At 44.5% G+C, this 24,693-nt stretch overlaps 2 protein-coding genes across 5 annotated transcripts in view; both read left to right on the top strand.

The window, feature by feature from the left end:
• Positions 1-24,693, top strand: part of LOC120320443 — a 132,050-nt gene that overhangs the window by 60,758 nt on the left and 46,599 nt on the right. The window lies entirely within an intron of this gene.
• On the top strand, positions 19,004-20,489 carry LOC6538926. Its single transcript, XM_002099394.3, has one exon. The coding sequence runs from the start codon at positions 19,121-19,123 to the stop codon at positions 20,111-20,113; it is 993 nt and encodes a 330-aa protein (XP_002099430.2). The 5' UTR covers positions 19,004-19,120; the 3' UTR covers positions 20,114-20,489.

Here is a 24,693-nt window from a genome sequence, read left to right as displayed (position 1 = left end):
CGACCAGCTGCGCTTTCCATTCCCCCACTCATGAAACTTTGGAATAGAGCATTTGTTTCTAATCGGGCAATCCCACTTGAATGGCACAGAAGCGTAAACGATTTTAGTATTACACGACATTAGCGAAATGAAATTGATTTCGAGGCTGCTCCAGAACCACCCACTACCCACCACCCACCATCCACCATCCCTTGCGAGCTCATCATCATAATGATGTGTGCCGCAAGTATGCAGCGAAAGTGTTTCACTCCATTAGTGCACTTGTAGTACCAGTACCTCACATATCATTCGATAACTCGATGGTCGGGGGCGTGGCAAGGACCGCTCACTAATCATATTAAGCGAAATTCATACGTCGCCGCATTTATGCGATTTACCCAGGATACCCAGGACACGCAGGATACCCGAAAATAAGCAAAAACCAACTGAAAACATATAGGGGGAAGCTTGTAGCCATTGTTGTGACTCGGTCTGGCAACATTTTTCGCTGTCGTTTAAACTAATTGAGTGTTACAAATTTTATGTGCAAAATCTTTAAGCTAAATTGAAATTTGTTTTCCTTTTGCCCCGCTGTCGTACATTTTGCCACATACGATGCTCATACGGTGCTCACTATCCCCGTAATCCCATATCCTGTATATCTCGTATCCGTAAGTGAACCCATTTAATGTTATGTGCACATTCTGGTTGCTTATATCCGCCAGTGCGTCGAACCATTTTAAAATGCCTTAGTTGAGGTATGTTCGACTGGTTTTTGTCCACGAAACTCGGCCTACGGGGTGAAGTGGCTTGCCTTTGGGGTTTTTTCCAGTTTTCTGGGGTGGGTGAGGTTAAGATACGAGTTGCGAGTTGCGAGTGGCGCTTCCCTTTCATTTTCATAATTGAGGTTGAAGTTCGCGATGAAATATTAAGTGTAATGGGCAAGCACTTTGTATGTCTGCAGGGTTTTATGTGTTTGCCCAAATGTACAATTTATTTGTTTATTCAGTTCTCAATATACTTGTTTAAAATATGTGCTATAAAAAGGATTAGGCTCAAAGGAAAACGATTTGATGATAAATCAAAGAAATCATTGCAAATTATACCATTTATTGGCGCAGTTTTTTTGCCTATGACACACAGAGATCCCACTCCATTTGGCTCCAATACCCCCAACATAATGTCAGCTAATTAAACTGCCAACGGAGTGTATTTGCAAAACAATTTACATAATTTACGATGCAAGACAATTGGCAGCGGAGACCGAGAAAGTCAAAGGCAAAGGCTTGCAGGCCAATAAACAGAATTGCATATGAAATGCCAAATGCCGGGGATATTTGAAAGTATGAATTGTTCGGGCCAAGATAAGGAAACAACAAATACTCCAAATTGGCGACGTTATGACCAAGAACAAAGCCCACACAAAGTGTGGGTTTAGAATAAAGCTCAACTATCGTCTGAGATTTATCATGGGCCCGGCCATATATCAAGTGTTTTGGCCAAATAATATAATATATGGGCACTTGCCAAGTCCGCAATTACCAGCAGCAACTGTCGCGGCGTTTTGAAAAATTAACATGCAAGCCAGCTCTATGCTCGCAGTATTCTTTGTATCGGCCAGTCCCATAGATTTATGCCAATTTGATACTCCAAGTGATGCTGATTTATGGCCACTCGGATTCCACGCTTCAGAGAACTTTCGGCGCGGCCATAAAGACATAAATAATGCCGGCGATCAAATTGCTACCTTCATGTGTCGATAGTGTGTGGCAAGCAGATGAGCGCTGCTGTCGAAGTACAGAGTTCCTTGGCTTGCCATTGTTGTACTTTCAATTAAGGCAATTGATTTTAATTAGACCACGGCTTACCATAAACATATTCCAAAGAAATTATTATTAAACACGCGACCCTCGCCGGGGAGGTGGCCATCAAGTTCTTCCTCACCTCACCTCGCCGTCGCCGCCACGAGGGGCGTAACTTAATATCTGCTCTAGCCATTCGCTTCAATTAGCAGGAATTATATGGCCAAGTCGGGTTGCAATGCATCCAGCACCCAGCACCCAGTGCCCAGTACCCAGTACCCTGCACAGGAATGTGCCCACATCTCGGGCCAACTGCTGCTGCCGAATGCCGATGTTGGAGGAGGTAGAGAAGCCATATTCCTTAATTGGCCGATATAAAGGGGGGCAATCGCACACTGAGGAAAAACCAACATCAATAGATAGAAATGTCAAAACAAAATGAAGATATCTGAGAGCGAAGATCAAGGAATTGAACATAATGGATGGTTAATGCATAATGATCGTAGAGGTGGATTTTCATTATAAAAATCGATTTAGCTGGTCACAGTTTCTCGCAGTGCCTTTAACGGCGACGTGCCTCAATTGAGGTGATCAACGTTAATTGAAAGCCAGCGCGGATGACTCAGCCGCCGGCTCATTAAGTGGCTGGGAAATGGGAACGGAGGCTGACGGAACTCGCAGCAAATTCGAGGAGGCGAGGCGATGCGATCAAGATGAAAAATTAACATTTCGCGCATCATTAAAATTCCAATAGAAGAGATGGTCGGCGGACTTTGCCATATGGAAATCGTTGACAAATGTAGCAACGTGCTCAATGTCTCCATTTTCTTATTCATTTTCATTTCCACATATCTCACTGTGGTGTACTTGTTGTCCCTGTTTTTCTTGTCAGCTGCTGCCGAGCGACCGCCTGGCTCATTTGTCGCCGTTTCCTTGGGAGCCGGAGAGTGGGAAAAACAAATGCGTCAACACCGAATTTTCATTTGGTTAATGTGTGACTAGAACTAAAAACTAAATACGCCTCGGCCGCATTATTCTCAGCCGCTGTTTTCCGGGACACATTCGAGCACATCAGTGGAATAATAACATGAATTAATCAATTTGTCATGTTGATATTTGTTTGGCAATTTATTTACCATGTGCGCAGAGGCAAAAGCAAAGACCCATCGAACTGGACCTGAAACTGAGGAGTGGTTCCGCTCTGGGCTCTCGGCTGTTGGGTTTTATTTTTGGAACCACTTGTACACTGGCTGGGTGAATACTTGGATACTGCTCTATATGTTATGTGGCATGTGCAACGCCGGCAATTGTGGCCAGTAATTGATGGCACTACTCACTACTCACACGCAGACACTTCGGGAGCGGCTTTCCCGGGAGATTAGTTGCGATTCAATGGTTAATTATCATCACAGATCACGGCTGGCACAGCTGTGGATATACTATGTAGATAGAGGTACCCAAACAGCGAAGACTCCAAACTGAAATTGCCATTTTGTGAGTTTTGTCCCCAGCAAATCATTCAACAGCGCTGAAAACAAATAAACAAGCGAAGTCGCACAAGAAGGTTTAACTCATTTGTGTGCACTGGAAAAAAGAGTCATTAAGCAATACATATAATATTTTTGAAAAAAAAATCAAAAATATATTATCCTGTTGAACTGTATGCTACCACAATCACTCAACATTAATGAACTATTTTGCATTGAATATTTAGCTTAATTCTTAAACTGCACTTTTTTTTGTGTGCCGTTGATGATGATGTCACCTTGCTGAGAATGGCATATCCCCTGCCATAAAACAAACATCTCCATAAACCCATTACCATCTGGCGTGATTAACTCAGGGCTCTAAGCTCCGAAAGGGGTGCTGCTCCTGTGCCCCGGAATTTCTCACGGATCCGGAAGGGACGAGGGGCACCTAGGGGCAATGTGTGGTGATGGTGCACTCTTCGGAGTTCGGAGACAGAATCCGGGTCTTTTGTGTGTCGCCATCGAGGTTTGTGCGTACTATACGAATGCTTTTCGGAAATTTATGAGTTTCGCTTGAAAAGTATTTTATTGCATTTATAATTGTGTGAGTGTGTCTGGGAAATGGTGTCCCGCCCCCCGTAAATGTTGCACATAAACTCTTTAACACTTTGCCTCTCGATGCAATTAAAAAAAAAGTCTACTTATTGAAGGGGAAGTGGCAGAATGTATCTGTATCTTTGTCCCTGTTTTGTGCATTAGGGGCCTAAAAATGGGATGGGCATGGGCATGGGCATGGGCATGAGTATGGGATGTGGGGCTGTGGGATGTTGGCTGCTGATGGTGATGCTGATGCTCCACTTCGGTGTTCCAGGGGCCACCGCATCATTTGTTTGCGCAACTTTATTAGACTCTCGAATTGCGTGTTTAGTTTTCCGAGCGATTTATGTATGTGCAGCCCGTCCCGAGCGGGTGACGAAAATGTGGGAAACTCATCGGAGAGCCATGTGTGCCGCAGACTTTTCCCTAACAAGTGTCTTTCCCCCGCTCCACACCTCCAAGCCCCCGCACTTTCTCACTTCCACTCCACCTCGGATCACTCGAAAGTGTCTAACAATCCGCAGCTCAAACTTGCCTGACCCCTCCCTCCATTCGTCTTGTGTTTTCCTCTTGAGAAACCTTCGTGCTTCTGACAGCTTCGCTGATAAATTAGCAGACATTTCCAATGTTTGCAAGCCCTTCACTTTAAGGTAACGATTTTTCAGTGGTTACACAGAAATAAAGTCAAATTAAAAATGTATTTTGTGTACAAAAAAAGGTCTCAAAATACTTGAATATTTTTAACATGTTTTCCTGATCGTTTTTTACCACAAAGAATTCACTTCTTAGATGTGCAAGAAAAGAAGTGCATATTTAAATGGTCTTTGACCCCGAATCATTGCCACCCCCAAACCCTTCGACCTCTGGCAACTTTTGGCTTTGATTAATAAGCAAAGTAAAATTGAAATTTTTCCCAAAATGCACAGAAAAATTAAAACGTACAAATTGCCAGTTATTTGTTTGCCCCGAAGTTCCGGTACCTTTCCATCTCGAAACTCCAGAACTCCTTGGCGGCGGAAAGAAAAAAATTCATTTTCCACGTAATTACTCTGCTGTGATTAGTGAAATTAAACTTTTCTCTGGCATTTCCCTTTTGCTGTGCGTGAGTTTTGCTTTTCTCATCTGCTCTTTGATTTTTTGGCCGCGGAAAAAATGGCGGCGCTTCTCTTTTCTGCGTTTTTCCTGCCCTGCCTTTTTCGTTCTGCAGTTTCATTTAGCGCTACGTTTTTCATGGGAAAAACTAGAAAAAAGCAGCGCGAGAACGGCCAATTACAAGGATTGATTGTGTATGAAAATGATGTTTTCCCTCGCTGCGAGAACTTTTCAATGCAAAGATGCATAAGGTGTCTAATTTTTCATGGCACTCGCGAGGGTTTTCCGCGGGACGGACAGAACAGACAGAACGCAAAGATTGACGGCCTTTGTCGCCGGGGCCAATGAAATTTTTAAATATAAAACGAAAAACGAACAAACGAATAACGAACGAACAAATAAAAAATGGGGAAAGGGCATTCGAGAGCGCAGAGTGAGTGCTCAAAGAAAACACTTTTTGCGCGGCAGACACTTTAACACTTGAATAAATATTTGTGCGCCAGCCGCCCCGAAAAAGGAGATTTTATAATGCCACAAAATCCAAACTAATTACTCAAGCCGCTCCGTCGGACGCTCGCATCATTTCACTTGATATCCTGTCCTGTCACAGGATGCCAGTTAGGACCGTTCTCATTTCCCACTCCCATCCGAAACCAGACAGCCTCATCATTGCCTCCTGCAAATCGCAGACAAAATAAATGTTTTCAGAATAATTTCGTGTTATTTTTTCAGCAGCAACTCGGCAACTCGGCAGCTTGGCAACTTAGAAAACTTGGAAAAGTGTCACTGGCGCGTGTGTCAGAAATTAATATTAATTTGCCATGTCAATGCATATCCGTCATTGCGACGACAGTTGGCCATTCGAGGCCAGAAAGTGGTTACTTTCCAGCACACCAGCACTCATTATCATCCACGAGAAAAGGGTGGCCCGAGCACGTGCGAAAATATTCGGGAAATTATTCAAATTATTTTCACATTTTCTGGGGTTTCCCCGGGCTTTCCCTGGACTTTCCCCGATTTCATTAGAAAACGCATTGATAATGCGGGCTGCTGCGGCAGGTGCGGCTTCTGCATCCCGAATAGTTGTCATCGAGCCGAGTAATCAACTGCTCTCTGGAGAAAACTCATGCTGGGAAATGGAAAATGGGTGGGTCAGGTCACATGCCAAATGGCACACGTCTCTTGAAATCCATGCCGTGTCTCTGGATAATGTGTAGTGAAACAGTACAAGGGGTATATTGGGCATATATGTCACTTGACGAAATAGCAAAGTAAAATCTTTAAAAGTGGAATAGTTTCAATAACGTATTATTTACGTACCAATATTTGATAAGCAAATAAACTTAATATGTTTATATATGTATATTGCTTAACTGACTTTCATCCCAGCTCTTGAATGTCATTTAAATGGGTATTTTGAGTTCGAGACCTCAGCCCGATTTTCAATGGATTTTCCTGAGGGTTGGGGCAAGTGACGATTTACGGTTTGCTTTGCTCATCAACACGCGGCTGTCCGCCGGAGAACAGAAGAGAAGACAGAGAAGCGGAGTGGCAGAGTGGCAGAGATGCTTAATTTGGACGCCACGTGTCCTTGTCCACATCCCCGTGTTGGTGTCGGTGGACTCGGAAGGTGTCCGCCGAGTGTTTTCGAGAGTCTCCACTGTGGTGCTTGTCCCCAGGGCACACTGTTTACACGACTTTGTTGTTAGTAGTTTAATTTAATTAATGTTTAAATATGCAGGCTTACGACCCGTTTCATTTCAACGCGAAGGCATCGTGAGAATTTTGCCCTGGGAGGAATTTTCATCCCATCGGTTGCATCTTGTACTATATTCAGTATTTTTATTTAAAATATAATGTCACGTCTTATAGATGTTTATTACTTTAAGCTGGATCGTCTGAAATGTAGTGTAACACAGTTTTTGTTTTTTCTGTCCAAAAGACAGGTTGACTTTTCTCCCCTTTCGCTTGTCATTTTCCCGCTGCACTTGAGTTTGCGTTTTCCACATTTTCCGCATTTCCCTCGACTTTGACAGCCCGCAAGTGTTTCATGTGCGATGAAAACGGCTCTGGCACCTTTCAGACTAGTTTTGTCTCTCTGCAAATATTTTGTTTAGCCCGAGTGAGTTGTATTTTGCCCATGGAACATGTTGCATTTGGCCAAGAAAAATAGTGGCAATGGGCAATGTGGTCAGGGCTCAATCAAGTTACTATTAATACGAGGACACATCGCACACATGTTTGTCTAAATTACATTCGACATTTACGAGTTTGTAATAAAAACTTTAACAATGGCCGACGCCATTTTACTTGGGAACTACTCAACTTCAGACTGGATACATGAATGGATGTAGATGGTGATTTGGATGAGGATGGGGATGGAGATGTGGATGGGGGTAATGGGTAATGGCCATCAAGTGCAGATCGCGTCGTAAAAGACATTTTACAGTTGGCACCGCTCGATTTCCATGGTCCGATTCGATGGCCGATGGCCGATGCTTGATGTTCGAGGTTCGTTTTTCGCCTCCCTTCGAGTGGAAAAGTCGAGTGTGTGTGCATTTTTAATTAATTGGGTTTAGTTTTTATGGCTTCATTAATTACCAAACACTGCAAGGGGACGAACACATCCATACAATCCTTGACTTGACGTCAGCGGCTCTCCGATGAATAATGCATCATGGCAGTCGATATGTGAGCTGTAAATATCAATAATAAAAGTGCGACGCCAGGACCAAAAACGAGAACGAGTGCATTAAAAATTTATTTGAATCTGCCTGCGACGCGTGGCTATATGGCATTACATACGATATATGTACAATATGTATAGGGATATCGGGGGTGCGCCCGCCATAAAATAATAATCTTTATGATGGCAAAATTTTAATACAATATTGGCGGTCTTCGCTCCGAGATGGCACTTCCTCCTTGGAATCTGTCATCGGTGGATTCATAAATCCACTTTAATTGCTGCAGTGATTTCGACTCCAGTCGTTCGCCCGAGTACCGTGGACTTAGCCGTGTGTCCTCCTTGCTGGCGATAAAAGCGGCCAAGTGCCCTGTAAAAATCGGGTTCATTAATATTCAACTATATGCGTTTAGTGGCTCCTGCCATTTACGGCCGCAGATAAAGTTCGATGAGCAGCTGTCAGCTGGCAGCGAAGCCCCAACCTCATGGATAGCTCCGTGGAGGAAAATGTATCTACTAGATACTTCCAAGCCTGCTTACGTTTCACTTTCGTTTATACATATTTGATAGACAATAAGGAATTTCTAAATGTCATTAGTGACTTAATCAATTTTAATCAATATTTTATCTACAAGATCTGTACCTTGCCATCACCTTCACCCCATCAGCAGTCAGTAGTACACCGATCCTTGGCCCCAAATGGCAGCTACTTATCCATCATCTAACCAACTGACTGAATTCCTCAAAGAAACCCATTGAGAGCTGTGATTTATGCGAGTGCACACACTTGCATGATGCGCAAATTCAGTTATAATTTACATTTCCACAGCGTCGTTCGAGGATCCATTTGGTTGGCTGACCTGCCCAAATGTCCGGCGGATTGTTCCGCCAAAATCGCCGTTGATGGATGCAGTCGCGGGATGGTGCGGTGGTTCATTTCTGACCATGCCTCATTTACATTTATTTGCCAATTTATTTAACGATCGATCGTAAAGCGTTTGCCGCCTTGGACACTCGGATTTTGCTTTTCTGCTACTCTGCTATTTTGTTTTTCAGTTTTTCAGTTTTCAATTTTCAGCGGATGATTTTATGTCGAAATGGGGAGAACGGAGAACGGAGACGAGTCCGTGTTGTTTACGTTTTTAAGTGAATTTTCATATTTTAATGTTTGGCAACATTGTTGTCGCCTCAAAAGGCCGACCTCATAATTTCCGGCGTGGAATTCGTGGAAGTCTCCCCAAACATATAAACCCGCTCTGCCATTCGACGTGGTGGGGCTAAACGTAAAGATCGTAAAGATCGGACATTTTTATAGGTGTCGGCACAAAGGTGTTTTCCCTGCCCGATTCGCCAGTTTATGTTGCTTCGAGATGTCAAAGCGAATGCAGATGCAAACATCTAGCGCACATCGAGCAATATAAAACTGGGGACGCTCCTTTGAAGCCCCTGTACAAACAAATAATCGAGGCGCATTCCGATCCGATCGCAGATAGAAATCTGCACTGTTCAGTTCGCTTATTTTTGCCAAATTGTTTACAGCTCCATTTGAGTATTATAAAGTGAATGCCTTTGGCAACTCAGTTCCAGTTTTGATATTTGTTAAAAAGGATATTTAGGGATATTTCTGATTAAGATTACTTTGCTAGCAAGATAGAAAGCATTTTTCCCGGTGTTTTGGACAGATCAACCCCATTAGGATCATGATCTGCGCAATGGCGCCGAGTGGACGCGATGAGCTTGAAATTTTATATGCCGCCGGCACTCTGTATTCTGCACTCGTCTGCATTTGTCTGGCATTTGTGCAAACATCTCGACTAATTGGCCAAACGGTTCAGTTCAGTACAGTTCAGTTGAGATCGGTTCAGATCATCTCGGATCGCATAGGAAGCGATCGAAACGGATCGAAAATGGTTGTGTGGGTGCCTTATAGAGTTGCCTGGACGTGCGTGCGTGCGTTGGGGCAATTAAAAAATTATTGAAATTGAACATTGAACATTTTGAAAATAAACTGGAAACGCATTTCGACTTTCGGTGGCAAAGTGTGGCACACGGCGCGCTTCATTTGTGCCTTCACTCGGTGAAAAGCTGGGGAAAAGCGGGGGAAATCGCTGAATCCGAGGGAAACCCACATCATCTTCGATTAGGGCTGCATTTCCACGTTTTTCAGCGTTTGGCTTTTTCGCCAGCCGAGAGAAAATTTAATTTATTGCCTGCCCGTCTAGCAAGTCAATGCGATATACTATACTACACCATATACTATATATGCAATGCGCGATCTCGCTCGATTTGTGTACGTGAAAAGTGTACGGCGTATTTTTAAGTGAAAATGAATTGAAATAAAATGATTTTTCATTTATTTGCCGACGCTGTGACGCCAAGGAGACCGCTGGCCCCGCCCCTCGCTGCAAATGAGGAAAAATGCCGGGGAAAATTGTCGCTCGCCTCGGGGAAAATTTCGCACCTAGAAAATTGTCCCGATTTTTCGGCCCGTCGAAATGTGCCAAGTAATGCGGCATTAAGTGGTTGCACCTTTCCGCAGCAAGGTGCATTGTTGCAGTTGCCGCAATTGTTGTTTGCTGTTGCTGTTGCAACTGTCAACATCACATCGGCATTATCGCAGCGCCACTTGAATGTCGAAAGCGCCACAATTCGAAAGGTGCGACATAGTGACAATAATTTGTGGGCCGTCTTGGCAACTATTTTCGACCAAGGAATGGCCACAGTGCACTGCAGACTTTGGGTAAAATATACTTTAAGTAAGGTTTTAAACTTATTGCTTATTTTAAAAATGTCATTTTGATAATTAAAGTTACCAATTGAGTTGGTTAATTGATTGTCAACCGAAGTTGCTTTAGGCAACCTTCACTGTGCGGCGAAGTGGGTTGACGCCACCTAAGCACGCGGCGGCCCAAAGGTGCCACTTTCTCAGGGGGAGTTTGACGGCCGAGGTGCGCGAAAGGGCGCAGGGGCGTGGCAAGAGCGGGCGGGGGGCGGTGGGAGTGGCAGGAGGCGGGGCCGACATGCTGGCGTCAGTGTCAGTCTTCGTGGTCCGCAGACTACCGCTACCAGCCATATAGACCATATAGATCGTCTGGCAGCTATTTATTCGCAGATCTCACCGGCGAGTATGTGTTGCAATTATGCAGACAAGATGTCGACGCGAATTGTTCGCATTCGTGGCCACTCGCATTCGTTGCACGTTGGAGGGGGGAATCGAAGGATGTGGTTGGGGGTGTTGGTTTTGGTTTTGGTTTTGGGTTTTGGTTTTGAGGCAGTGGCTCCCCAGCGACGGACGAGCTTAGTCAGATAACTCAGCTGGGCCCTAGGTGCTAATGGTCAATAAATATGAAATTTTTATCGACTTACGCAACACGAGCTGGCATCTAAAATGCAAACACATATCATCAGCTTACGCTCACGTTTTGCTGGCTAACAAGCTCCCCGGAGTGAAATAAAAACCGAAAGTGCAAAATCATACGGCGATGCGGGCGGCTACGTGATGCCATTGGACTTCCTCTACAACTTCTTTCTGTGCGTGGGAGGGGGTGGTGGGTGGGGCGGTGTAAGCGGCTCTATTTCACTGGCCAATTAGACGGCCTGTTCTGGCTAATTGGTCTACCTCATTTATCCCATTGTCGCTGTCTGCAGGAAATTAATCAAGTGCCCAGATGCAGTTTTTCCCCAGAACAGAAGCGAACTCCCGCTGTCGCGAAGGCGTGACCAGAGTTTCACTTTTTAGATACATTGTATATCTGAAAGTAGTATCTGTATCTGCTGTATCTATATCTGCTGTAAATGTATCTGTATCTGTATCTGTAGCTGGGCGCTACGCTTCTGCCTGTCAGCACTTGGCCAATTGTTCTCGCCGAGTCTCCTGCCACGTTTGCGATTGGACTTTTCCACAGAACCGGAGGCCAAATGAAATATGAACTATTTTAACGCCTACTTAATTTATTTGTTTTTGCGCTCTCGCCGCCGCCGTAGTATAAATTTTAATTAATTTAGCGTTGAAGTGAAAGTGTTAAGTGATTTGCTTGGCTGCCGCTGGCAATACCTTCAAGTACATGGGCATATAGTATACCATCTAGACTATATATAGCCGATATGCTAGGGGCCATCAAGTGCAGCTGTGGTAGGTAAGGCCGTATTTTAGTGCGTTCTCTGCTCGGCCTAAATAAATAAAAATATGTTTATAGGCAAAAATATTAAAGACAAACACCGAACCACCCCCACACACACACTCGTATACATTCTGCCACACATGTCCCCTGACCAATTCATAAGTTTGCACTTAAAGGACATGGCCAACCTGTCCCAAGGTTGGACACTCCACTCCAAGATGGCTCACACATAAAAGCATAATAAAATGTATTTACCCCAGGATCAAATTATGAATCTGCTTATGGGCAAAACAAGGACAAGGGACGGCTAAAAGGTGAGCCCAGCTCCTTCAAGTTATGAAAGCCGCAGGCTGCCTTCGTCCCCTCCCCCCAAAAAAAGGACAAAACGCATATTTATGGAATGAACAAAACTATAAAGGACACACACACACGTTTGTACACAGAAAGAAAAGAATGAACTTACCTTATGTAGAACCTTTCTGTTTGTAAATTCAATAAGTGCACCTTGCAGAAGCTTTTATGTTTGTTTCTCCGAGTGTATAAAAAAGGGAGAGGGATCCGGACAATGTGCGGACATCTACGGAGATTTGGTTTTTTGGGTTGTCGGTCGACAATGAAAATTTGTGCACATTTCAGCAGAATCGAGGGCCTGAGGTGATGGCCGTCTCCGGGACCGGCTCCGTCTCCTTTAAGGTGTGGCCACCGAATCCGCATGGTGTCCCTTTCTGGGATGCCCAGAGTCTATTACAGCAGTTTATGGCGCACGCAGTTACACCTACGACAGCCCTGGGCGAGCTGGCAGCATATGGTCAGAAGTGAGGGCGAAAGGTACGAGGGTGGCAGTCGCCCAACCACCTAAACCACCCAAACCACCCACACATCGCAGCACCCAAGGGCACAGCCACTTTGTTTATGCCAGTCGCAACATTTTACAAAGTTTATTCCGCCTTGGCATCATCAACAGCCATCGGAATCATCATCATCATCAGTCGTCACAATTCTCGGGTGACATCTGGATGCTGGATTCTCGGGGCAGTCGATTGTGTCCAGGATGCCCCAGGGTGTCCAGGAGTTGCTTAAGTATGTGCGTCACATACGCCCAGTCTCCTGGTTTTCCTCCGGCGGCGAATTACCTTTGGTGCAGAAAAACGAGAGGCGAGAATTACCTTGGTCGAGTGGCCATTTTTTTGGGCCACCTTCTGGAATCAGCTCACGTATCGTTTTATTAGTCAATCAAAGGATACTTTGGGGGCGCTTCTCATTTGCAGACATCAAATGTGCAAAATAAAAATTAGACTGCAGCCCTTCGATGGCCTTAGTGCAAAATAATTAAGTTGCCTTCTTAAGGGTGAATATTTAGCTGAGTTGAATGTGTAGTACATCGTTTACTTTAAAATTCTGATCTTGCTGTTGCTAAATGCGCTCTGTGAATATGGTATCTGCCTCGATTATGAGTTCCCAAAATAAACTAACGAGTTGAAAGCGCCTCTGATTAATTCGCAATTTGCTGAGGGAAAATGCATGGAGCCAATCCAAATGCGTAATGCAAGTTGCTGTTTTTTTTGCAGAGAATTTAATAAAACGTCTCAGAAAGGAAATGGCGCACTTTGCATTAAAAATTCGCTGTCTAAAAGCTCAACAATTAGCAACCATTTCCGAATGCAAATGCAGAGGAGGCAAACGAGTGAAATTAAAGCAACTTAAATGGAACTTATTAGATTTGTATACTTTTAATTTGCATTCATAACAGACTGGAGTAAGGGAGGGCGGAGAAGGGTATCCTTTGTGAGGATATTCCTCGACTTTGGCCAGCAGTTGTGTCCTGCGGACCCAAAAAACAACAACACCATGGCCTAAAGGGGGGGCAGAGCAAACCCTTTTCCTGGACGCACTCGCCACCCGACTTGGTTGATTTAAATTTTGCCTTTGCTGGAATAAAAGAAAATTAATTTGTGCATATTTCTTGAGCTGCTGGCAGACGAAATACGAGCGGCTTCAGCTGCTGGCTGGACATTTATTAAAAGCCGAAAGGAGTTGCTCTTGGCCAAAAGGGAAACAGGGAAACGAAACGCAAAACCTTTCTCTCTTGGCCAATCGTAGGAATAATAATAATAACCGAAAAAGCGAAAAGGGACTATCAAGTGAAAAGAAATTTAATAAAACGAAAACAATTTGCCAAAATGAAAGAATAATAAGAAGAAGCCGCCAAGAAATCGCTCTCCACGAGCACAAAGCCAGAATCCTAGAGGCACTGGTTCCCACACGAAATATTCATAATTGCACGGACATTAGGGATGTGCATCCCTGCAGAAAAGGATCCGGAAACGAGGACAACACACGTGCCGCGAACGATGACAACGATTGATACACAATCGAAGCGGGATCAGAAGAGGGCAGAAGCCATAAATCCATTAGTCCATAAATAGTATTGATATGGAATGAAAACAAAAATAAAATAAAATTATTTATACGTTTCGCACGGCGACAAGCAGGAAAATTAGTGCCAACCGGAGACAAGAGACACGAGACAGCAAAACGAAAACAGAGGGCGAATGGAAAATCAACGAGGGAAATCGCACAGGGGATGCTCGTGACGAGTGGGAAAGCGGGAAAGCGGCGAAGTTTTCCACAATTGGCGATGCGCTTCAAATGATGCCAAAGATTCGCACACAAAGCGAACTGCCATCGAACAACTGTATCGAATTACCAATCAGCCAGCACAACAATAGTGTCCTGGCGAAGGGTCAAAGCGCATTCCCCCACCCAATCAACTAATGTCCTTATGCCAACCACCCCTGCAAAGCACCCAGTGCACTGCGTGACATCACCTTTCATTCAACTGGCAGCAGAACTGGCTCATTCAAGTATGTTTAGTCCACAATTAACCGTTTTAAGTGACCAACTAATAGCTGAAGTTTTTCAATTCAAACTAAATATATGTCCTTTGCACGCTTGCTAACATCCCAGCCATATATTGCCATCAATGTTCGTTATGAATGCTCTTTACTATCACTTACGCAAAACCCCCAACGCCGCCGAACAATTGAATTGAAAGGATCATCAAATGGAGAGTCCTGGCTGGAGGAGCCGTTTGAACAGCATCTTGGCCAAATTGCCGACAATTTGGGTTAACTCTAAAATTTCTGCAGGCCGAAAGAGCAAACAGTAAACAGTAAACAGCAAACGGCAAACGTGCAAGTTTTGACAAATACAAATGTGAATTGCGAACACTAAACTGGCAGATTTTCTATATAAAATGAAAAGATGAAGACATCCCGGATTGACAGGCGAAAGAGTGTGCTGCGGGGGTTGGGATATACTCGTAAAACTCATTGGGGCGTAAAGGATGCGAATGCCTTTTAATAATAAAATGAGAGGAAAACTGCGTCCAGTCCCGCGCTCTCCTCCAGCTGGACAGGAGCAGGAGCAGGACGCACCAGCACTGGGCTGCATAAACTAAGACTAAAGCCGGTTGTCTATGCCCAGGCACGTCTTAAATGTTCAAATTATGTAAAATAAAATGTGCGCCAAAAAAGGCCAAACGAAAGCCAGGCCAAAGGATAAAGGATGGGGGTTTCTTTTTTTTTTTTTTTTGCTTTTTTTTATTATTTTGTAGGGCTGACGTCAGCGCTGAGTGACGGGTGACAAGAGCAGGACATTGGGCAGGCATTCGACGAAGGATTCGCCCGAGCACTTGACAATCCTGGCAAAGGTGCAAAAAAGCGAGCCGGAATTGACACTTTTCTGCGCTCAAAATCTCAAAGGATGCACTCAGAGAAAGTGACTAAAATATTTTAGCAAAATTATAGTGGAATATAAATGCAAAATATTTTTGTTAGTTTGTTATAGGAAAATTAAAGGCAAAGCATTCTGGCTGCCTTCAAATTGTTGTATATTTTCAACAACAGTTTTTTTTGAGTGCAGCCTCGCCGCTGGCCATTTGCATGGCGCCGCCTCCGAACTCCCCCTTCGCCTCGCAGATTCGCAGATCCTGCGTGTCCTGGCTAATAACCGTGAGTAAGCAAACAGGTGCAGCTCGCCAGTTTGCTGTGATCAATCTTTTGCTAAGCTTTTGTTTTCGCCGGGCTTTTGTCTCTGGACAAAAGTTGGGTCGCCGATGGAGAGATGGTGATGATGATAATGATGATGATGATGATGGGGGAATACTTAGAAGTCCCGGGATTGAGATGTCCTTTGGTGACAGGCAAACAGGCAAACAACGGCGCGTCCTTTTTTTATTGTGGGTCTATGGGTCCGTCTCGCTTTCGTCCTATGATTGATTAGCAATTAATTAGCTACACAAATAAGTGTAATTATATGCGCCGGAAAGTGAAAAGGGAACGGAGCCGGAGGCGTCTAATGTCAAGGGTCTCCGGCGCGCCGGCGAGAATTACTTGCAAAAGTGTTCCACCTTTTTTCGCGGGCCTCGAAACTCATTTGCATTTTGTTTTTCGCCACTTTTTATGGGCCAATGAAACGAATTTGGTACTCTAACTTTGTCACTTGCGGCTGCCACTTGCCATTTGCCATTGCTTTTTATGAACGGATCCCGGCTAATGACACTTCCCTTGGCTGAGAGGAGAATTCGTCACACAGCTGAGGAGATACAAGCATTTGACTGCGATTCTGTTTCCATTCCCAGTCACCCCGAGAAGTGCACTCAATGTAATAAGTAAACAAGTTTATTTAAAGTTGGGATGAGCAAGAGCAAATACTCTTGTAGTTCTATGATACTGTATATTTGCAGTGCTGTAATCAAATGTTAAAGCGATATTCAAACCGTAGAGTATTTTCCTAGAACCCAATCGAAGTTTAATTTTTAAGTGTTTCTAAACGTAGCTGGAGTCTTCCATTGTCTTAGGCCACCACCGTCCATCCCTTCCTCTCGCCTCGCATCAGTTGGCCGGGCCAAAAGTTGTGAGATGTCCTGCAGTTGACATGCCGACCGCTTTTTTGGCCGGCCAACAATGCATGACTGACCCTGTCAATATCGGCGACCCCGAATCCATTTGCTAGCTCTCGCCCCACCACACATGTATGAGATATTTAATGCATGCAATATGGATTGTCGCAGGGGTTTTTCCTCCTTTTTTCCGGGTGCGAGTGAGTGGGGAACATGGAGGGCGCATCGGGGAGCAAAAGTGCGTCCAAAACTCATGTCATTGTTTCGCCGGACTGGAACTGCATTTGCCGACCAAATCTGCTGACATTGAGTGCTCCGACAGGCGACGTGTGCAGGGTTTCCCCTGTCTTCGCCCCGAATCCTGCGTCCTGCATCCTGCGTCCTGCATCCTTTATGGCTGAAAGCTTTTGTCGCTGCTGCCGTGCCACTAAACATGTCTCTCGTTTTTGGCCCTGCATGCCCGATCTTTTTACTACTGGCCGGGCGCCAAAATATAACTTAAGTTTCTGGTCAAATGAATTTGGCAAAGGTAGCAGCCAGCTCGGAAAATGCAAAGCATACTTTCGGGAGCCGTCGCCAGCGAAATTCCAATGTATGCAAAAATATTTTTTTTCTGCAGAAAAGCCACCACAATTGGCAGTTTAAGTGGCCTTTGTTATGAGCAAGTATTCCATTTTTGCGGTGGCTTCTGTTTTTTTTGCTTTGTCACCTGTTTTTCCCGCATAAGCTAAACTTTTTACAATCTTGTCAACATTTTGAGTTGAGTGCATTTTTACGCCCCCCTGTCGATTTTCGGGGTGGCGGGGCAGTAAAATCGAAAAGTAATGCAATAAAATTCGCTTTCATTAAAAGCATTAAAATAGGTTTTTGACATGCCATAAAAATGGTTTCCACGTAAACACGCAGCACACACATTCGCGCCAGAGGAAAACTGCGGCCGTCACACTTTTCCGGCGGTTTCTTCGTTGGGAAAATCTTGGGAAAGGGAGTGCGAAAGCTTCACGCGACTTCTAAATGGGAATTTTATTGTTCTGGGAGCTGTGGCCGACGCATCGCCATTAGCCGGCAACACGGTGCTCCAGCTCACCTAGCCATCGTAAATCCGGAAAAAAGAAAAAATGAGAGAAATGGGAAAATAGCTCATCCTCGCAGGGGAATCCCACTTGATAATGCAGAGTTTCTGAGGAATAAGTGGGTTGCCTCTCCAGAGATGGCATTCCGTGCTCACATACGAAAAACTCTATTAAATCTTATTCCTTCCTCATATGTACATCTCAAAGCGCTTCTCATAAATTTGCCGAAAAATACGTTGCCATATATGTCATATCGAACAAATATTCGTATTCAAAGCAATTAAGTGCAGACTTTATAGGTGGTAAGCCGAAATGCTCCTGACCCCTAATAATTATACAGTGAGAAAAATATTAACCGAAAGGAAAAGGAATTTTACTAAATTTGTATTTATGAGAAACATCGACTTTATGCCATTTCTAATGAATGGCGAATGCTTTTAATTCATGTTTTACGATTTTAGGATGTGTAAATTGCACATTTTCTGTCAGTGATTGTTCATGTTTTGGCTGGACAATTGGCAAATGTTGGTCCGCTAAATGGGGGCGATACAAATCGAATGGGGAATTTATTTCAACGTTATTAACTCCAAATTACGCACACAAAAACACTGGGCAATCGAAGGGGGCAGACAAGTGAATGTCCCAAAGCCTTAATTGCAAAGGACAGCGTGTGGCGAAAATATTTTGCTCGCTGGCCGGGAAATATTTTCATGATGTAATAAATGAAATTAATTTCAATAATTGCAGCTATTCGGTTCCCGAATCGGTGGGCGAGAGGTTTATTTCGGCCTCACCACGAGCTGTCTTTTTATTTAGGCCACTTATTTTACTTTATTTTGGCCATGATTCGCCAACGTTTGGCGATGACCATGAAAACTGCTTAATCGGAAGAATGAATATGAACGTTCCAATTGCGATTCCGCCCAGCCCCCCGATAATAAGCAGAAAACATAAATAAACGAGGAGAAAAGCGAATAAATGTGGAAATGCCAATGTTTTTCTTTCCGTTTCATCTTTTTATTTCGCTTCTATTCTGATATTTTTCCCATTTTTTTTTTTGCAGCTACAGCAGCATTTTTAATATAGCAAAATTCGCTGTCATATTTGGTCCCGCTCCCTGTACGATTTTTATGTGAATGAGTATTTTTCGCATTTATAATGCGGACCCATATATTTTCATGAACACTAAATTAAGCAGGGTAAAATGGGGATTCCTTTGAGCAGGCCATCACGGGAAAAATATAACCATGATATTTCGTGTGTATTTATTAATGCAGAATAAAAACTATAAGCACTATCTCCCTGACATCGCAATCAAAACCAAAATTTTAAGTAAAAATCTACAAAAATACCATTTCAATTTTAAATACTTTATACGTTTTTTAAGTTTTGCAAACCATGGATGAACTGTGCCAGTCTTTAAATACCGACCTATATTCTTATATAAAAGGGAAGGTAAATAGTTTTCTCTTTGGATCCCCGTCTCTTGAATCGTGTTCAGATGATTCGTTGGCCTTGAGAAGAGTGAAGAAAAACGTGGAAATGGGGGCCCAAAACTGTAGAGCTCTAGTGACACATCCTAGCTATACAATTAGGCACCATTATCCAGGTCCTTTGGTCACCTACGATGGCGAGGCGCGATGTGAACCGCGTTTTATTCGCATTTCCGACCTGAGCAGGAGCACAATGGAGCTTATCTTTCAGGCTTATGAAGACGATGAGGACGAAATGGATGGAATATTTGAAGAGGAGCTTGAAATGGGCGATAATAGTTGCGAGCAGAAGGAGGAGCCAAAGTGTAGTAAGTCAAAGAAAAACTTTGGCTGCCAAGCAAATATCCCCAAAGAAAGTCGCACTAAAGTGTATTTGGAAGACGAGAAAGAAAAGAAGGGTCTAAAAACCAAGCTTTTGTATTTTTTAAACAATATCTTTGCACCTAAAAAGAGTGTGCAGAACTGCAGGTTACCTGGTGGAAAGGAGGAATGCGACTTAGAAGACGATTCGCCGACCGAAGAGGAGCTCCAGGAACTGGAGGATAAAGCCAGGTGCATATACGAAGCATACATCGAATCTTTTCCGAATTCGCCATCCTGGGACAGCCTGAAACCGGCGCAAAAGCTGCGCTTTCAGTGGAAATCTTTCACAGGAGACGATCTAATGGAAACTCCTTATGAAAATTTCGCGTTGAGTTTCGGCAGAAGTTTTCTCAAGACTTTTCCCTTCGCTTCACGTACCACTGTTCAAAACGAGCAAAGAATCGCGTGGTGCAACTTAGATCGCTGCCAGCGCATGCCCTTCATACTGCAGGCTCTACTGTACCAGGTGGCCAGCGGTGCCATCGATCCCGAAGATCACTGTGCTGTTCGTGAGCATTTTCACAAGTTGAGATAAAGTGATTCCATTTCGATTTCGCCTTTATACGAACCAGATGTTGGGGGCCAGTCTATTTTGGTGCTGAGCCTCGAAATTCGCAGCTCTTTTCCCTCGACTTTTGCTCTTGAACCACATTTGTCGAGAATAATGGATTCCCTACTTTTTGGCCAAGGTCGCCTGCTGACATGGCATTGGCACTCGATTAACAATTAAGGCAGCAGCTCTCAAGGTCGCGCAGAATTAAGATGGAAAATCTCAATCTCGAATGAGTAGGGATCCGCTGAGGAAAACTGGGACTGGGTGCGAATCAATTTCCCATGCGCATACATTAGCAATAAAAATTTGTAGTACCCCTCTGAATGAGGAATAAATAAAACAAACGAGAAGCAAACTTTTTAAAATGTAATTTCGCTGGCCGGCAAATAAATAAAATAGAATTGTGGCAAATCGAAAGTGAGAGCCCCGGCCAGGGAAATCAAAGTCCGCATCTGATCGGCGAATCAGACATTATGCTAATGGAAAGCAGGAAAAAAGGGGGGAAAAGTCTGCGGCTGGTGTTCGGTTTTATTGAAAAGTCAATGGAAAGTGGGTGGTTTTAGTCGGTGGGCCGGCGCGTTTATGGCCGTTGACAACTTTTGGCGAACCGGGCATATAAAACGAAATGAAATGGAAAACTAAACCGAAATCGGAATCGGAAAACTCAAATGGCGAACGATTCGCCACGAACTCTAACTCAAACGCAGAGTGGAACTGTATCGAAGGAGTCACAATTTATTGTCACAGATATTGACTTTTATAGTGGTCCGCTTTCAATCCCTTTCCCTTTGCCTCTTCCATTTACTTTCTTTTTTTTTTTGATTTTGCCAGGCTCATAATGCGACTTCTCAGTGCCCAGCTTCCAGCTCCCAGGGATTTTTGGCGGATGCCCATCTCCTCGAGAATCGAGAAACAATTGGCATTCGGGAATTTCGCATGCCTGCCACCGGCAGTCAAAGGAACAACCCTTCATCCTCCTCCCCCGTTGGCTATCCACCTCTTTTTTATGGCTGAGATTTGGTTGTTTTGATATTCGGCACTTTTATTGCCTCGACCCAAGTTCGCACCTCAATTTGTCTTCGTAAATGTGAAAAATGTGGAAATTAGTTGGCGGTCCAGGCTCCTCGGGCTCTTCCTCTTTTCGGTTGGGCTTATGTGGCAAACATTTCATCAATCACGGCATGTGTCACACCTATCAGGACCGCTGACTTGTGCATCAGATGCCGATCGCCCCCTTTTTCCGAAAGCTATGGCGAATCCGTAAAAAAGGAGTGCGCACGCCACGCCCCTTTTCTCCAGGATAAGTGGCAGTGAACTTTATGGCCAGAACTGAGCCAGAAAATGCGGCACACTTTTAGGCACTTAACAAAGGCATTTTCCACGCTTCTCATTATCAGATAATAAGTTTGAAAATTATAAAGAAAGTACTTTGAAAAACAACTTTGCTTAGCATAGTACAGTGAAATAGTAAATATTTTTATACACTTTATTTCCTCGATGCTCCAAACAGTTGACTTTGATTTCTGACGGAGGCTTTACAAATATTTCCCCCGAACCAAGACGCCAACCACTCGTTCATTTTTATGCAAAGTCGCCTGGCAAACACAGAACCCATGGACAAACAACATTCGTCGATAGCCAAACTCATGGTGATGGCTTTATGGCCCAGAGGAGGACCAATCAACCCCGAAAGCTGCTCTTAGTTTCCCCTGCCGATGGCCGATGGTCGATGGTCGCCATTAACATAACAATAATTATGGCCACGTCCTGGACTCTGGACTGACCATTCAGATTCGGCCTGGAGACATTCGGCAAACACACTTCCAATTTCAATAGATTGGCACTCATAAGCAGAATCCAGACGTTCTGCATCCGGCTGAATGGATTTGGCTTCCGATATTTTTGCTCTGGGGGGCTGGCGAATGTAAATCGCCGGTCGGCTCGAACTGTGAATGTTCCACGTAATTAACTTTGATTGGAATTGGGGCAAAGTGCCAGGCTCCTGTTCTTGCCGTTGTCGTTTCCTGAAGCCGAGTATTTTCCTGGGTTCCTTGTAATTCAGTAATTTCTGCGCTGCATTCGGCTCATTAGGACATAAATTTCGATCAAAAGCGTAAATTGACAGGCGTGTAGATTTAAGAGGCGCAGCTTAGTGCGCCAAGGATGCTCGAGCGTCCTCTGGCAAATCCAATTTCCGAGCAGGACTCGCACGTACGGCGGGCAACACTTTCGGATCTCAGGCAGGATTCGCGATTCAGGACTCGTTCAGGACTCGTCCGTTTATGTGAGCAGGTCATGTCGCGGTCATAAATACAACAATGCCGCTACCGCCGCCACCGCCGCCGCCGCCAAAAACTTTCGCGAGTGTCGCGAGCGCCATAAATTTCGTTGGCAAAAACTCACGGATTTATGTTTCCAAAGCGCAGGAGATAGCACTTGGCCGCTCCGGAGGACATCCTCCAGATATAATCCACTTTAAAGTTTCCCCACTCCTCGGATTTCTCGGCTCGGCTCGGCTCGGCTTGTTTCATGTGATGGGAAGGATGCGAAGGATATCCGCCTTGGCAGGCACATGCAAGTGTTCGCTCCTCTGACACGACATCTTATCCAATTTGCATTTAACGCATTTTTTGGCCAATTTCGCCAGCTCACAGATTTCTGCTGGCTTCTCACTGTTGGCTGCTGGTTGCTGGCTTCTGGCTCCCCGGGCCGTAAACCTCCTTTTCAACAAATCCCATTTGCAGCGATTTGCATTTAAGGCCGTCCGTGAATTCGAGACGAGCTCACACAAAAATTAATAAAGGAACCCCCAGTCTTCCCGTCTTCCCGCCTTCCTGCCATATACCATTTTTCCTCGACCGCAAGTAAAAATGTTCAATAAACGTCCGGCCCGAAACGAGAAGTCCGAGAACCGCAAACGCCTTCAATGGTCGACTCGGCCACGAACATCCAGGGGTCCGGCAGTCAATTTGGAATTTTTCAACGTTTTAGACATTGCCAGCGGGGTGGGGGGAGGACCGGGAGAATCGGGGGATATGGATATGGAATATGGGATATGGAATATAGGATATAGCAGCTGACTTTGACAGCGCCGCCCGCTGGCCGTTAGTTACTCCTAGTTTGCGGTTCCGCTGCTCGAAATATTGGCGGCATCCGAGATGGGTCCAATTAAAAAACCGAACAGCGACATGCACGAGATGTGTCCACATCCGACTGAAAGATACCCTAAAATATTCGTGAATTTCACAAACATTTTTAGGGCGGTTTTCTTGGCAATACACGAATGTATATGAAAGTGAAGAGTAGCATAAAGTAATAAAAGGTGAGGAGAAACATCTACTAACTCTGCGCCCCATCATGCCGCGAATAAAACCCATTAAAAGCACTCGACCAGCTGCAATTGCCAACAAGTTGGGTGGGCGTGGCTGCCTCCCGACTGCCGTGCACTGAGCGAAAAATGCCCAGCACTTCAGGAGCAGCTGTCTGCGGCAGCCAGGAGGAGTGGGTGGAATGGGAGCTGTGGCACAGAATCAGTTTAGATGGCAGCGGAGACCTGTCCTGGCCGGGCCAACTATTAATTAGGTTGTTAATTTTGCATTTGGCGAGCGTCGCTGGCTTTTCCCGTGAAAATTGTGAAAATTGCGAAAATCGCAGCGGAGCGGAGGCGACGAAATGGAAAACACACGTGGCATGTGGCACGATGATAAATCTTCGCATTTGTGCGACACCATAAGGGAACACATGTCGCAGCTTGGCCGCACTTCCTTCTCCACCTTCCCTCCCAAAACTCCCCCGTATTCCCCGCTTTTCCGCCCCCCTATTGCACCCCCTCCTTGGAATGCACCTGTCTCAATTAAGCGTGCAAATCGCATGCCTGTCAAAATAAAATGTTTGGCGTGTAAAAATATGTTGGCAGCCAGCGGAGATCTAAGGCGCTCATAAAGACGCACGGAATATGGCCAAAGATCTACGCGATGCACAGGAGGAGCAGCAGGGCCTCGTCCCTGGCGAATGGGACACACCCAGGAGATGTCGCGTTGTCAACATCACTTTGATCATGCCCCAGGTTGATTATTTGCACTGCATTTTGCGACTCTTTCACGAGATCGCGAGGAATGCCACTGCACCTCTCGCGATGTTCATGCGTACCAAAAGTATGTGAAAATTGAGTGCGGGGGTGGATACTCAAGCTAGATTCCTTCTATGGAATATATATATTTATATCATTAAATATCAAGAATATGTGCTTAAGGAGTAATTTAGTTCTTTTTTTAATGGCTAATCAAAAATGCTGTAAAAGGCTTTAGATCCAAGCAAAACCTATTTAAAAAACTAATTTATAAATATATAAAATATTTCATTAGTTTATGGAATTGCCCCTCACATAAACCCCGAAATAGTGACAAAATCAAACGCTTTGTCTGCATTTTGTTGACGGTGTTGACGCCTTGATAGATTTCATTTGGTCTGCACAGAATTTTGCTTATTGAGCAACAGTCTGCCGCGAATCCAATTGATTTTTCGCCAAATAACTCCGCCAAAATGTGGCATCAACGCCTCGT

This window comes from Drosophila yakuba, chromosome 3R (assembly GCF_016746365.2).
Source record: "Drosophila yakuba strain Tai18E2 chromosome 3R, Prin_Dyak_Tai18E2_2.1, whole genome shotgun sequence".
NCBI classification, from domain to species: Eukaryota; Metazoa; Arthropoda; class Insecta; order Diptera; family Drosophilidae; genus Drosophila; species Drosophila yakuba.
The sequence above is the reverse complement of the archived record's forward strand: the minus strand, read 5'-3'. Positions and strand labels throughout refer to the sequence as shown.

Excerpts from the sequence above, each read along its gene's own strand:
- LOC6538926 (XM_002099394.3), top strand. The coding sequence starts at position 19,121 with ATGGATGAACTGTGCCAGTCTTTAAATACCGACCTATATTCTTATATA.